This window comes from Typopeltis vanoorti, chromosome 19 (genome assembly GCF_054136105.1).
Source record: "Typopeltis vanoorti isolate ZY-2024b chromosome 19, IOZ_Tvanoo_1.0, whole genome shotgun sequence".
NCBI classification, from domain to species: Eukaryota; Metazoa; Arthropoda; class Arachnida; order Uropygi; family Thelyphonidae; genus Typopeltis; species Typopeltis vanoorti.
Genome location: NC_143567.1, coordinates 83454343 through 83470506, shown reverse-complemented (window position 1 = coordinate 83470506; position 16164 = coordinate 83454343). Strand labels below are relative to the sequence as shown.

Below are 16164 nucleotides of genomic sequence, written 5' to 3'. Positions count from 1 at the left end.
GGCTGATTTTATGGGACAAGTCTACTGGTAGAAAAGTTTGGCTTCTCTTTCTCTTGTTACTTTCAATGGTTGATTTTATGGGTCAAGTCCACTGGTAGACAAGTTTAGCTTCTATTTCTCTTGTTGCTCTTTCAATATTAAAAATTCGGGGGGGGATATAAAGCTGTTCTTCATATCCTCCCAAAATTTTCTCCCAAGGTGTCTGCAATAGCTTTGAGATCAGCAGCAATAGGTTGGTATCAAACAGAACAACAACACATCCATTAAGGTCTAAGGTAGAGAAACAGTGTGTTCTGTAGCTACCTTTCATTTTTCACATTTTATCCCATACAATTTTTGCACTGGTTATTGGATTAAGTGATGAGGTAAATTAGATCCAAGATTGTTTTAGACTCTGACATATCATATAACGTGCTCTGGCTTACAAGCTATTAAGTTTGATGTGGTGGGGTATCTAAAAAATATACCCCACGCTCTGTGTTGTTCTTTTTGACTGACAGCAAAGATTTGGATAGAGTGGAAATTGAGATGATGTTTTTGGAACTGAGCCAGGCTGTTGCTGCCTGGACAATGCAGTCTGTTACACACTTTACCATTTCATTGATAGGTGTTTGACTGACTGTACCAGCATTAAATTTTGCAAGATGGGAAAAAAGTATTCCAACCAGCCTGATCCATTTTCCACATGGGCATCCGTGCAGGAGAACATGGTTCGTGTGAAGACATTGTGCAAATAGAAGGAAAATGATCACTTCTGTAGATGTTGTCTTCGACATCCCAAATGAGCAGTGGAAAAATGGCAGCAGAGCAGACCGTAAGATCGATTGCAGAATACGAGTGGATAGGCATATGGAAGAAAGTATTGAGTCTATTATTCAAAAGAGAGAGAGGTCATTATTATTAAGGATTCATTTAATGATATAACCTCTTCTGTTTGATACCACCCCACAGAGTGTTATATCCATTAAAGTTACCAATAAGAATTATGGGTTCATTCAATTGTAAGGTAAGGTTATCAAGATTGATTTCATTTAACTCAGCACTCAGTGGTAAACAAATTAAACATACTGCAATAAGAAATCTCACAGATAAATGAATCGCTATTGCTTCCAGAGCAAGCTGGACATGATGGAAAGGAGCATGACTGCTCATTAGGATAGCTACTCCTCCATGAGCAGGACCATCTCCAGTTCTGTCTTGCATACAGCAGTGAAATTCCTTAAGGTAGAGACTTCATTGGATCTTAAATATGTTTCCTGCAGACAGAAATAAAAAGATTTATGTTTTTGCAGTAAAATCTTGATATAATCGATATTCTGATGAAACCCACAACAGTTCCATTATAAAAATTTTCCTATTGTTTAGGATTCGTAGACTTGTCTGATTTCCAAGAAGTTGTGGACTTGCCCTTATTGGGTTTATATTTCTCATTAGATTTTGAGAAGTATAGATGACCATCTCTTTCTCTGGAACAATATCCACACATCACTGGGTAAGTTCAAGTTACTTTCAGCGAATACCAAAGTATCTATTTATCCATTATGGCAATATCCTTTGCCATAATTTTTTTTGAAGTTAACTATTTTTGGAGTTGTCTCTGGAGTGAGACCATAAGTCATGTGACTGATGTACTCAACAAAGAAGAACTCACCATCAAAGTATGGTGAAATTATTAAATGTAATAAACAAAAGGTTGACATTTTCTTTGCTGTCACCTTCTTAGCATAAGAAAATCTCAGAACAGGTAGTGGTGATTATTTTGTTCTGTTTAAATATTTCATTTTCATCTTTCCTCTTCCTTTCACTTTGCAGAGCAAGATTTGTTATCATGCTCTTTACTATCACATTGGATGCAGGTGGTAGAGCCACAATAGGCAGTTTGGGCATGCCCATATTTCTGACATTTAAAGTATCTTAGTGGATTAGAGAATTACAGTCTAACAGGACAGTTGAGATACCCTGCTTTTACAGATGTTGGAGGCTTAGGTGTATCAAAAGTAAGGATGATGCTCCTGATGAGAATCAGGTGACCATCCCTATGTATCAGAATGCACTTCACACCTGTCACTCCTTGTGAGAGGTGTGAGGTGCATCCTGATATATATTACATTTTTAAACTCTGAACATATCTATTCATCAGGAATATAAAGGAGATCCCATTCTGATATCACTCCTCTACAAGAATTGAGTGTTTAATGAGGTATTACTGTGATTGGTATTCTACCCACTGACGTTATTCTCAGCAGTTTCTCAGAATGTTAGTGACATGTTTCCACAAGGATATCACCAGAATGTAATGTCTTAACACTTTTATTGGTATCACATCTTTTGTTACCAGATGCTGTATCTACAGTATCATTACTTTTGGATGGACCTTGTTAGGGCCCCTGACATATTTGAGGATGAAGAATTCATGCTTGAGGGATTTTTGGTTTGGCACTAATACTTTAGGGCAGAATCACCTTTTCAGGCCTATTTCAGTGCATGAATGACTTTTGTTTTAACAAGTTTTTTTTTTTTTAAGTACAACTTGTAGTGCAGGATTCAAAGGTCTCTGTGCCTTTACTTGTTAGTGGTGAGAAATTTTAGGTCTAACCACAGACCTTCTTATCAGACTAACAGGACCTTTGTTATTATTTTATTTTTTTAACTGAGCAGAACAAATATGAGTTCCATTCTCCTCTGAATTAAAATCCTTAGGTTTGACATTAGTGAGCAACATGAGATCAAAGATGTTTTAAAAACTCTAAAAGAAATAGTAGTTGGAGTTACAAGCATATATGACTTTACATTCTTTGGTGGAGGTCAACACAAGGTTATTGTGAAAGCTATTACAACAAGAGACAAACCACTTTCTGGCTTTATGTGCAAGACCAACTAGTTACTCCTATGACGACTAGAGGTCAGGTGCACACAAAGAATTGAGAGTGTCTCAACAGAATATATAAAAACTTCTGATGAGGTCATCTATAAAGTTTTCTCTAAATGGTGTACAATCAAAGACATATAAAGTGAAGAATGCCCAGAAGAAAGGAATGGAAGTATTTCTGGAAATGAAAGAGCAAGTCTTCAACTTGGTGTATATATGGTCACCCAGAGGTAGTAGTTAATTACCCAGGAGTTAACTATGGATCTTTCCCTTTTAACCATCTGTGTGCAGACTGATCCAAAGCAAAATGCTTCAGCAGCTGAGGAGTGGACCTATTTCTGGATCTTATAAAAGAGCAGATTCCTTAAGGAACAGCTTTATAAGGAATCTTGTGAAATGTTACTACATTTCAGATGTAATGGTTTATGTTTATCTCCATTATGTCAAACATAGTACTTTTTCAATCTACTAACTTTTCCAATTTTTTTTTTTTTTTAATTTTTAAAATTAGGAATTAGATGACCATTTGTTACCTTGCTAAAGCTACTGTGATGCTTTTAAGAATCTTGCACAACATTTTCTTTCTTTGCAGATCTACAGGGTGTACACACTGATAATGCTTCTTTCAAAACTTACTGGTCATTTCTCATGCTCTGATAAGATCTTTCCCTTGCAGATTCATATGCCATAGAAATCCTTCGACATGCTGCCTCCATAAATTTTTCATAATCTCTTGTTCTACATATACTCAAGGAGTATGTATGGAATGATACTCCACATGTCTGGTAACTTCCCAGCTCATGGTTACCAGAGTTATGTAGTAACATTGAGCTGGAAGAAGCTATCACCATATCCAGCACTCCCACATGCATGCTGTTTCAGCCAATTACCTTCTAAGAATGTATAAATTGAATTTCTTTCTCTCCAAGTGGTTTCTTTCTTCCAATCTATACACTCTAGTCAAAACATCATGACCACTGTCCTAACAGTTTGCAGACTCCCTTCTTGTGGCCATGACTGCTGCTGCCCAGCATCACATAGATTTTATATGACTTTTGAATGTTTCAGAAAATATGCTGTACTACTTAATCTGTATTGCTCCTAGAAAACCTGAAAGTGCTGGGATGGAGGATTCAAATGCTGGGTCTCTTGATCCATGTAATCCAACACTTTGGCAGCCATGGTAACCCTTTGAAGTCACCTGGCAAACTACTCTTGAATGAGAGCAGCAATATGACACAGTGCACTATTTTAGAAGTCCTATCAAGGCTTCAAAAGATTCTCAGGAATTATACCATAATGCTGCTGCCTACTGCCTGTTTCTGCTGAACCATGGTATTAGAGCGATTCCTTCTTTTCCCAGGTTTTTGCCTATCTTCCACCACACAGCACAGATGAAAATGGAAATGAGATTCATCTTAAAAAGGAAAGTTATCAATGATGATTCAATGATTTCTTTCATGTACAAACTGTAGATGTAGTTGTCAATAATTAGGCATTAGCAGGATACCTTGATTGGTTGCCTACTTTTGAAGTCTGTATGGAGGAGGATATATTCAATTCTGGAAACACTGCTATTTGTTCTTTTGATTAAAAAATTCCATAGTCAGCTGTTCCATATTTCTTTGTCTATATGCTTGCACAAGGAAGAACAACCTGCATTCATCACAATACCAGCAACTGAATTAGAAACTTTTATTTAATATCATGTTGGACCTCCTTTTTGACAATTGCAAAAATTTCTGCACATAGTTTGGTAAGATATGGGTTGGGAACAGCCTTCATTAAATGTTTCGGTCAACTGCTGCACATAAGAAGTTCTGTTTGTCCATACAAGCTTTTCCAGACAATGGCAATCTTGTTCCTGACACTGTCTTAGGACTAAGTTCCAACCTCAGACAAGCAATGTGATTTGTTTTTTCCATTGATTAAACACCCAGAATATCTCACTTTTTGAAAAACCAGTCAGGCTCTACTGTTTTCAAAATCATGGTCCAGTCACCCACAATAAGCCCTTTATCGAACTCCAAAAGATCCTTTGTTTTTCTCATTGTGATCAACACTAGTGACGATTGATGACCAGCAGCATTCTTAAATAGTTGCCAAGAACATGTTGTGATGCTCATGACCAAGTATTTTGCACATACACTGTTTAAGTGATGTTTATGTGCATTTGCATAAAGGTTTCTAATTCAGTGGCCAGTATGTGTACAATACTGGAGGTATCCATATCCCAGATACTGAAATCTTTCAATGAGTACATTATAATCATGTCATTTTTGAAGTTCACCAGAAATAGCCAATAGCTAATGTCAATCAGAAACTTTGGATGAAGTATGCCACAGCTCCAGTATCATATATATACTGACTTTCATTGTGATACACATGCCACTTGGTGGGGTGGAATGGCTATTTGTGAAATAACGGGGGGGGGGGGGGGGGAAGTCAGAATATTTTAACTGGACTATGTACGTTTTCACAGAAGTCCCCAATAATAATTACTCACCACCCTGCACTCAATGTGCTAATTTACCTATGCATCCATCCACATCTTCTGGATGTGGCTAGCATGCATAGTTATATTAGCACAATTTATTATCAGAAATTTAATATATAGTTTGTCTTGTTTGGACAAAATATATATTATAAATATGAGTTAAATAAATACTTAACTCATACACTTCTGGCTGCAATTCTTCTGCTATCATCAGCAATATCTTCTCCACCATTCTGTTCTCTCTATTGTCCCTGAAAATATTATAACTGAGTGTTTAACTACCCACTCAGGGTGAGAAGTTAGACATTCATATTTTATCCATATATATCCTACATCAACCAAGTCTGACTAATGCCATTAGTCAGACTTGGTTGGAAAACCAAAAACTTTTCCCTCTTATTTGGGATACTTCTGGATTAGTATACAGGAACTGCAGTATCCACCTCAGTCCACAGCTACTTTTGCATCTCATATTGACTAACTTATTCAAATTAGAGATCTGAGTAACTACATTCAGAATTTTTGATAATTTTACTTGCACTTCAAGAATGCTTGTCTGCTTCTCTTCCTAATGGCACTAGTTTCCCTGACTTTATATTTCGAAATTCTCACTGAACAATATTCTTTCCAGATACCTGGCTCCAAACACATTAGACTGTAATCTGTAAGACATATCAGATATCCTTTCATCCAACAAATTCACTCTACACATATACAAACTGCACACCATTCCTCCTGCAAAATCTATGCATTAACTCATTTGAAATCATTGCTCTTCTCAAATTTTTTCCTATCATAGTGTGGAAGCAGACTTACACTCTTGACTCACTCACCCTTCTTTTTTTTTTTTTTCAATCCTTCCTCCGACTGTTTCATATATTCTCTCATATCCTACCTATCACCTTCAAAATCATACATATCTGCCAAAACACTTAATTCATTCACTTTTTTCTCTTTGCATTCTAACAACCACACTAAATATCTTAATTTTTGCACCCAGGAAACAAGATTTCATTATACAGTAAAACCTCGCTTACCATGATTAATTAATCTATCAATTAATGCACGCTAAGTGAAATCGCAAATGCAATAAACAATAGGAATAATTATAACTCATCCATCAGTTAGCATAAATTTGGAAAATAAATTATAGTATAAGCTATATTAGAGGATAAAGTCATCAAAGGTAATAAAAATCAATTGCCTAAATTTTTATTTAATGTCTAAACATTTGATTGAGCTATGTTTTTACAAAAAAAATTAAGTAAAGATGTTTGAATCATGCTTGACTTTTTCACCTTGTCATGCAACTTGCGATAGCTGGTGATCGTTTTATTAAGATTTTGGCAGAGTTTTAAGCTTCGTTCCATATCAGGATCAGCATCAAACAAAATTTCCTTAGCATACTGAATCTGAAAACTAGCTCAAGTTCTTTTGCATTAGCACCATAGTAGTAATATTCTCTTGTTGTTCTCCTTATCTTCTTCTTCTTCTTTATATGCATGCTGTTCTTGTAGTCGGTCTGGGTAGTGGCCCTTCCCATAATGCATAGTATTATACATGTTTGCAAGGAGATGTGCTTTGCATTATGGGAGATACTAAGACAAGGAGTGATGAGAGCTTCCACAAGTTGCCAACTCCTGAAGATACTTCAGGCAAAAACTTTGTTTGCTTACCCTTGGATAAAGAATTAAACTAAATTTATTATAGGATGTAGGTTTGAATCCCCCACGGGCATAGTTGTCTGTTATTGTTGTTAAGTGAAAGATGAATTTCACTGTCCTCTATGAGACCACTGCCCTCCTTGCAGGCCTGAAGTGGCTTGGAAAAAGTTCCATGTTTAGTCTCTAGAGCAGGGTTTCCAAATTATGTCAATACTATAATTTGGAAAAATATGTAAAATATATAAAATTAATAAAAACAGAGAAAAATCTTTAACCCATCTATGATACATGCTGTATAAGTTTACAACCTTTCATGAGTTGGAGTTAAAAAATCTCCAATGGTGTAATCAAATCTGGCTTTTGTTATAAATTTAGTTTAATCCTTTACCCAAGTGTAGGCAAACAAAGTTTGCGCCTGAAGTAGTTCAGGACTGAGGCAACTCATAGCAAAGGTGGTCCAAGATCTCATCACTCCTTGTCTCAGTATCTCCCATAATGCAATATTATGGGAGATACTGAGACAAGGAGTGATGAGAGCTTGAACCACCTTTGCTGCGAGTTGCGCCTGAATTAAACTAAATTTATTATAGTCTAACCAAGTGGAAAATAAACTTTCAACAAAAATTTATTAAGGTATCTGTTGCTCAGAAAATCGAGTAATTCATTTTTCTTGCTCCCAGTTGTTCTTCATTCCAATTTACATAATTAAAATCATCTACAGTGATTAACCACTTTGTTAAACTAATTTGTCTAAACATTTTATGTCTTTATCCTTGACTACATTTCATGTCTTAATTTTTCACCTCCCTGTTTACCTTCACCTCTCACCATACAGATTCAAATCTGCTTCCACTATTTCTGTCTTTCATGTTCACCTTTAAGTCGGCATAATTCTTTCACTATCATCAATTGCCATCCTTCAACTCAAAGCTTGATAACATTCATTCCATTCTATCTCTATTCTAGCCTATACATCTCCTCATCCAACCTAATTTCAATTATGCTATTTTTTCCCTATTTGAAGCATTTATACTTATTATTATTATTAAAGGAGCCTACGTAGCTCAGTCAGTATAGACAAAGCACTTTGATCGGAAAGACCTGGGTTCGATTCCTGTCAGTGATGTGAGGAACCTTTATCTGGTTTCTTTCGACTAAAGGTGAATTAACCGGTCTCATATGGAGGTGGAAGGTTTTTCCCCCAGTAAAATTGGTTTTTCATCCCTCAAAACAGGCAAACCGGTCCCACGAACACACACGGCTACAGTCATAAAATATACTATGGCAAGGGAGACAACAGGAAACCACCTTGCTCATAATCATCTCCCTAGTATAGTAGCATGTAGCTACCCCACTAGCCCGTATGGCTGAAGAAATAGGATAGGGATTATTTTTAAACAGATAGTGATGTGACTGTTAGTGACAGCTCATGTCCCCAATAACCAGTGTCCTTTTAATCCATAAAAACTACTGACATGAGTAACACTTGCATCAGTCGAGCAGGCTTGCTTTTATTCTTTTCTCCTGATATTTGTGTAACTTGCAAACAAATGTAGCAATTCATCTTTGGGTTTATAATTAATTAAATTTGTCACTTCATACCTGTGGGACTCCTCACACAACTTTGGTCTCTCTTTTCCATTACAACTTATGCTTTCCTAGACCTAACTGACCTGACCTGTGTGAATCCAGATTTCCTCATCTTCATTTTTCATTTTCAGATGCATTTACTACTGCCACCAGTCACTATATTTTTTATGTTTTAATGCTATCCCCCCCCCCCCCGCAGATTGTCTATCTATTTTGCATGCTGTGTTTCTCATATATCACTCTTCCTTATCCTTCTTCTGGTTTCTTCTTGTCTTAACAGTGACTCCTTCAGTCTCATCTTGTGGTTGCCTGCTCTTTTATATTCGCTTCTGACTTTCTCAAATGTTACATTCATCTAACATCAAGTAGTCTCTCCTCCTTTTTAAATGCCTATTCAGATAACTTCATTGACATAATGCTAGAACAAGCAAATAAAAATTACCATAGACACTGTTCTGAAAAATATTTTTTGAAAGTGAGTAATAAAGAGAGAAAAGGACTTTGAACCAGCAACCAAAGAAGCAACAAAGGTATGTTATTATTACTTTAAAGTTATTTTTTCTCTATATTTTCTCTCCCCCCCCCCCCACACTTTTGAGCATTTATACTTATTTTTATTTTCAAACTGAAATTACTGATGTCACTTAGTGACTGTGAATGTCCCTGACAACCAGTGTCCTTTTGAACTGATAGTAAACTACATAATAAATCTTCTTTCAATTATGTGATTTTCACATTAATGCATTTGAAATAATTAAATTTATGAGTATGGCAGACAATGATATAAATCAAGCTGGAAATGGTATCAGATATATACTGAGTGATTCCTAGAAGATTAAAGAAAAGCAGTCAAATATAATTATAGTAACTTTAAAACAATAAGTAAGTAAATGTCTTACGCATAATAGCAAATGAAAACTTACTTATCCATGTACTGTGTTAGTCGAACATATGCAATACAAGCTGCATCATCACCAAGAACATGAACAGTAGGATTAAGTATCATTGTATTCAAGGATTTATTATTTTTCCCTAAAACTGAAGAGAGCTACATGAATATTTATTTTAAACCATGTTACTTCAACAGTCAAATACAGAAGCTAATTAAATTTCCAATGATTTGTTTAACACATTCATGCTGGGTACTGGAAAAATTGTGTGTGTGTGGGGGGGGGGATATGACAAATTGTTTTGTGCTTTCTGCTTGTATATCAGGTGAATATATGATAAATTATTACACGTGATTTCCAGACAAACCAAATCTCTGTAGAAAGAGAAAGAGTTTGTTGGTTTCAGGCTATATATATATATATAACTGATAATTAAGATAAATTCTATATTTATGAGACATGAATCATGTGTATACGTGACACCTTCAAGGAGGAAAAGAACAGGCATGCATACAAATAGATCTGTTATAAACAAATAAATATCCAATAATTTGCAGTTATGGTATTTAGGTGGTGCAGTAAATTACTATAGTGCCAAATGAATTACATGTTATCCTGTAATCTCTGTTCACATTTATAATCAGCTTGATTTGGGGAAAAAAAAAAGGGGGGGATTTGTCGTGAAAATAACTAATCAATAATAAACAGTGTTTATATACACACACGGACAAAGAAATTAGCGCACCTGGAAGAAAACATGGTACAACGGCGAAACTAAGCAAATAGCTACAGTGTGGGGTGGTATGCAAATGATTCAAGTTTGGTGCGATTACTCTTGCTCACACACCCTGGGGTGGCACTGCAAGCACGAACCGGCAGCCTTATAAAGCTGGCGTGTAGTCGATAGCCGATTAAAGTGAAAAGCACCAGCTGACGCAAGCTAGAGTACAGAGTGACAATAATGCCGGGTAGATGTCAGAGACGTAGATTTAAGCAACTTAGGGACTTTGACAGAGGCATGATCATCAGCCTGAAAACCAGAGGGTGGTCGGCGTGCACATGAACCGTTCTGACCATACCGTCCGACTGTGATAGGATCTGTGGGCACGTTCCGGCACTGCTACACGGCAGAGCAGCACCAGTCGGATCAGGAGGACCAATGCTAGAGAGGATCGATGGATCATGCAGCAAGCACGGAGGGATCCCACGGTGACCGGGTCCACTATACAGGCAGATGTAGGGGCTCCTGTGTGCCCACGAACCATTTCCTGATGCCTCGCAGAGGCGAAATCTACGATCCCAGCGCCCCTTACATGTGCTCCCATTAACATCGCAACATCGCAGACTCCGTTTGCAGTGGTGCCAGGCGAGAGCGACGTGGAATGCCACAGACTGGTGACGTGTGGTCTTCAGCGATGACTGCTGCTTTGTCTTGGGGACAGATGTCATTGTGTCTGGGTGTGGAGGACCCCGGGTCAAGGACACAATCCCAACCTCGCTATTGAGCACCACACCTCCCACACTGCAGGCATTATGGTCTGGGGAGCCATAGCCTATGATAGCGAATCACCCTTTGTAGTGGTACGTAGCGCATTGACAGGGCAGCGGTATGTGGATGACATCCTACGGCCCAACGTTCTCCCATTCCTGGCTGAGATACCAGAAGTGCTATACCAGCAGGATAATGCCCGTCCGCACACGTGTGGGTTGCCAAGGCCTGCATACGTCGTGTACAGACACTTCCATGGCCTGCCCGCTCCCCGGACTTGTCCCCTATCGAGCATGCTTGGGAGCAGCTGAAACGCCAGCACCCACCGTGCCGCAATATCCGGGATTTGGAGCACAGCGTCCAACACATGTGAGCCAGTCTGCCGCAGGACAACATCAGGCGTTTGTTCGCCACCATGCCGGACCGTATTGCAGCATGTAACGCCGCACAAGGTGGTGCAACACGCTATTGATGACCAGATTGCGTACCACAGATCCCTTTATAATTGTCCTTCAGTTCTGTTTTTGCCATCATGTGCATCACTCACCTGTATCATTACACCAATAAAATTTCAGTTGAATCCTATGCTTCCTTCTTGCTGCACTAATTTCTTTGTCCATGTGTATATGTAATTAGCTGAGTAAATTACAATAGGTAGGAATTATATGATATTATTATTGATTCATTGAATTATATGATATTATTATTATTATTTTGTGACACCTCCAAAGCTCATTGACATCCAGCAGGACTGGTCCGAGAGTATTTGATACCCCTAGGCCAGTGACGACGAACCTGTGGCATGCCTGAGAATTTTGCTGGAACGTCAACGATTTACATATGATATCCTTTTATATGCTTATAAATTATTCCACCTTTATTTTTAATTGTCACAATACGTACAAGTTAAATTTTGTTTTACAGGAGAGAGCAGCTATGAAGACATGAATCTGATTAGTGCAGTATTAATAAAAGATCATGCGACCCAAAGACAAATAGAACCGACAATTTTTGAGTTGAAATGCTAATTCTCTTCAACCGAATTCCATAACATCTGCAACTGTCATAACAACATTCACTATATATTTCTTAGTTTTAAGACATTCATAACGGGATGTCATTTATCTTTCCGACAGAAATTCTCATTACTGGCGGGTAATGAGAATTTCTGTCAGAAAGATAAACCCTTGGTTGATTTTTATTGCTGCTTGTTTATATTTGAGCTGGAAGGGGAACTCACAAGCATTATATGGCATGTTTCAATTCGTGGTAGAATTTTATTTGAAGTTAGCCTTGTAATCTGTCATAATGACATTGAGAATTTCAAATGCAATCAAACACATATTTCATGTAATTGAAAAATTGGACAATAGTTTTAGTTAGATACTGTGTTTTCGGTACAACATATGGTTTTGCTTGCCTATACAGGGTAGTTTCTGTGAGAGTGGTACATGTGATTCATTAGTTAGCACTGTTTTTATTCCAGCTGTCTCTAATTGCACTATTTGTTGAGAAATATATTACACAGACTGCAGAAGCCTACGTACCTTATTCAGGGATACAATAAAACTATTTTTTTTCTTTCATCTACAGTATATAATGGCTGTTGGAGAGGGCATGTTGTTTTTTGTGTGGGAGGTATATATGCAAAACCTTTTAATGTCTTTTCTTGTAAAGTGAAATCAGGGGTGCCAGTTATATGCAAGGGCAAGTTATATTCGATGGTAAGCATTCGCCAATAAGTCGACATCCTTATGCTGCTTCCTCTGCTCTGCTGACTTATATGGTGAGTTACAATGCATAAATATTTTTCTCACTACCGTTTTTTTTTTTTTTTTCAAACCAACATCATTAAAATCAATTTAATAATACAATAATCAATTTTATGCTGAATAATATTATAAATCTTTGGTGATCAGAATGGGATATGTCAATAAAACTTACCAGAAGTTAATTTAATGATGTTGGCCTGAGGAAACTACTATATTGTAGCATTAGTCCTGTGATTGATAACTAATTTAAATGCGTACTTTTATATTTGTCAACATGCTACACCGTATACATTACGTGTATTAATGCTTTTTATGATTATGCCATAATTAATTATTAATACTTATTTACTAAAATAAATAGCCAAAAGACTTCACATCGGCGATACAAAATTATATAAATTAAGTGGATATTAAATTCAACATAATATTTCAAAGCCGACTACAGAAACTATACATGTTTTGTGCGAAATTTGACCAGAGATCTTATGGGAATACACTCGCCGCCATACTACAAGTTGCCCTAGCCGCTAGAGCAAATGATAGTATGGCAGCGAGTGTATTCCCATAAGTGTTCGCTGGTCAAATTTCATACGAAATTTCTATAGTTACTGTAGTTGACTTTGAAATAATGTTGGATTTAATATCCACTTAATTTATATAATATTAATACTTATGTTAGTTTAATGTATGAACTTTAAAAAAATGGGAAAGGTATTTACAAGTAAGTTTGTTGGGACTGAGCCCTCTAATACAGTAAGAATAAATATAAATTGAGTCGTACAGAAAAAGAATTGAGAACGACTGATCCTTAGGGATTCCCTTACTTTCCCTTTTCCTTTCCCTCATTATGCATTTCGCACCGTGCATCAGTAGGCAAAAATAAGCAGCGGCAAGTGCATTATTGTTGCATATGTGCACTGTTTTGTTTTTGCTACTGTAAATGGGAATTATAAAGATAATTTAATTTAGGCATATAATAAATGTTGATTTTTTTTTAACTAAAAAAAATGCATTTGATTAAGTTGTGAATTATTTTTATACAGTTCTACCGAACATAGCTGATGAAAATAAAAAACGAAAATTATCACAGTCCAGCAGCAGAGAGTTCCAAAGCTGGTGGACTGAAGAGTATGGCATGATTAATAAAGTCAATAAAGCAATATGTGTTTTATCTTCCGGAGCAGGTGTGTGCAGAACGTCGTCAGTAAAATGGCATTATGAGACCAACCATAAATCACTCCATGCAAGGACGAACAAAAAAAATGTATTGCTCAGGCAATTAAAAATAGGAATATCCAGTCAACAACCCTAATGAAATTTATCGGCAGTCGTTCAAATATAACTGCTGCTAGTTTTTTTTTTTTGCCTCAAATGTAATTGCGAAACATGGGAAACCTTTCAGTGATGGAGAATATATAAAAGAAGCATGATTAAAATGAGCACCAGTTCTCTTTGAAGATTTTGAAAACAAGGAAAAAATTATTCAAAGAATAAAAGATATGCCTTTGGCTAGAAACAAGGTGAAAGATAGAATCATAGAAATGGCTAAAAGTATAACTCATCAGCAAAAAACAGATATAAAATCTTCTGGTTTAATTTCTCTTTGTTATGATGAGAGTACTGACATAACTGGATCAGCTCATTTAGCAATTTTTATTCGTTATTGTGTTGGGAATAACATCAAAGAAAAATTGATAAGTTTAACATCATCAATAACAACAACAAAAGGAATAAATATTTGCAACGCAGTTGTAAATTCATTTCCTGAAAGAGGTATAGATCCCTCCAAAATTGTATCAGTAGCTACTGATGATGCTCACAGTATGACTGGAGAGGAAAATGGGTTAGTCAATTTATTTACTAAATGTATTGGACATTCAGTTCTGGGTTTTCATTGAATTAAACATCAGCAGGTTTTATGCGCAAAGGCTAATTTCGAGCCACTGGAAGACATTATGAGTATTATAACAAAATTGGTCAATTTTATATCGGCACGTGCTTTAAATAAACAAAAATTTATAGAATTATTAAGTGAGGTAAACTCTGTGTAGAATGGTTTACTTATGTACAACAACGTCCGATGGTTAAATCGTGGGAAAGTTCTTCAAAGATTTGTTGAGTGTTTAGATGAAATCAGACTTTTTTTACATAATGAGAAAATCATTGAAAAATACAATCAATTAATGAACGTCGAATGGCTTTCAAAATTAATGTTTTTTACTGATTTGTGTTTACATTTAAATGAATTAAATGTTAAACTGCAAGGTGTTAACAAGACAATTATTGTCATGTTTGATATAATCAAAGCATTCGAAGCTAAATTAGCAATTTTTAATCGTGGTGTTATTTCCAATACCTTCCGATATTTTCCAAATACAAAACAATTCTTTGCAGATCTAGAATCCCATGAAAAAACAGATCAAGTTAAATTGACAAAAGAGTTTTCTACAGTGATTCAGTCGATAATCAACAAATTTTCTTCAGGATTTACGCAGTTCAGGCAATTTGCAGAGACATCAAAATTTATTTTACATCCGGACACAACATCAACAGATAAACTCAATTTGGAGATTTTTGAGTGGCTGAATTTGGAAGATATAGAAATGCAACTAATCGATTACAATCTAGTTCTAAATGGAAATAAAAGCGATTTGAGAAATGACTTAGAAATAATGGAAAATGATCGATTATTGAGCACAATTAAAAAGAATGCAGAAGAGGAAATATTGAGAACTTGGAATGACATTCCTGAAACCTTTTGGTGTTTAAAAAAGCTAGAGATGGCTATATTATCAATTTTCTCCTCTACATATGCTTGTGAGTCATTATTTTTTGAAATGAATTTTATAAAAGACAGTTTAAGAAATAGAATGACTCATGAATCTAGTTCCGCATGTGTATTACTAAAAGTGACAAAATATGAACCTGATATAAAGCATTTGGCATCTAATGAATAACAGCAAAAATCTCATTAATAAATTGATATAGATTATTATTATTATACACCTGCAGGAAGTCCAAAGACTCATCGAGGGAGTGTGCCAATAGCATCGAACAATTGGCTCCTTCCAACTACTAACCACGCTCAAACTTTCTTAACTTTTTGTGAGCCATTAGTAGCAGAGGCTCTACCAATCGACCAATCTTTGCCGGCGAAGATAAATTAATAAAAGGTTGATATTGATTTGTATACGACAATGTGTATATCAAATTATGAGTTCATTTTTATGAAATTCTATGTTAATTTTTAAACTTGTCTCAATAAAATTCTGCAAATAATTTTGTATTAATGTTAATTAATTAGTGTTGCATTAATTAGTTACTGACGTTCGCGGCACGTCAGCAACTTGATTTGTAAATTTTTGGCATGCAGACATAAAAAGGTTTGCCACC

General features: G+C 36.1%; 1 protein-coding gene across 1 annotated transcript in view; it reads right to left on the bottom strand.

The window, feature by feature from the left end:
- Positions 1–9425: 9425 nt before the first annotated feature.
- Positions 9426–16164, bottom strand: part of LOC150096303 (calcium/calmodulin-dependent protein kinase type II alpha chain-like) — a 736535-nt gene continuing 729796 nt past the window's right edge. Inside the window, exons 19-20 of the mRNA XM_090409027.1 lie at positions 9544–9658; positions 9426–9447 (exon numbers count right to left, since the gene is read on the bottom strand). Of these exons, the coding sequence (XP_090265153.1) occupies positions 9426–9447; positions 9544–9658 (137 nt within the window). The remainder of the gene's footprint in view (positions 9448–9543; positions 9659–16164) is intronic.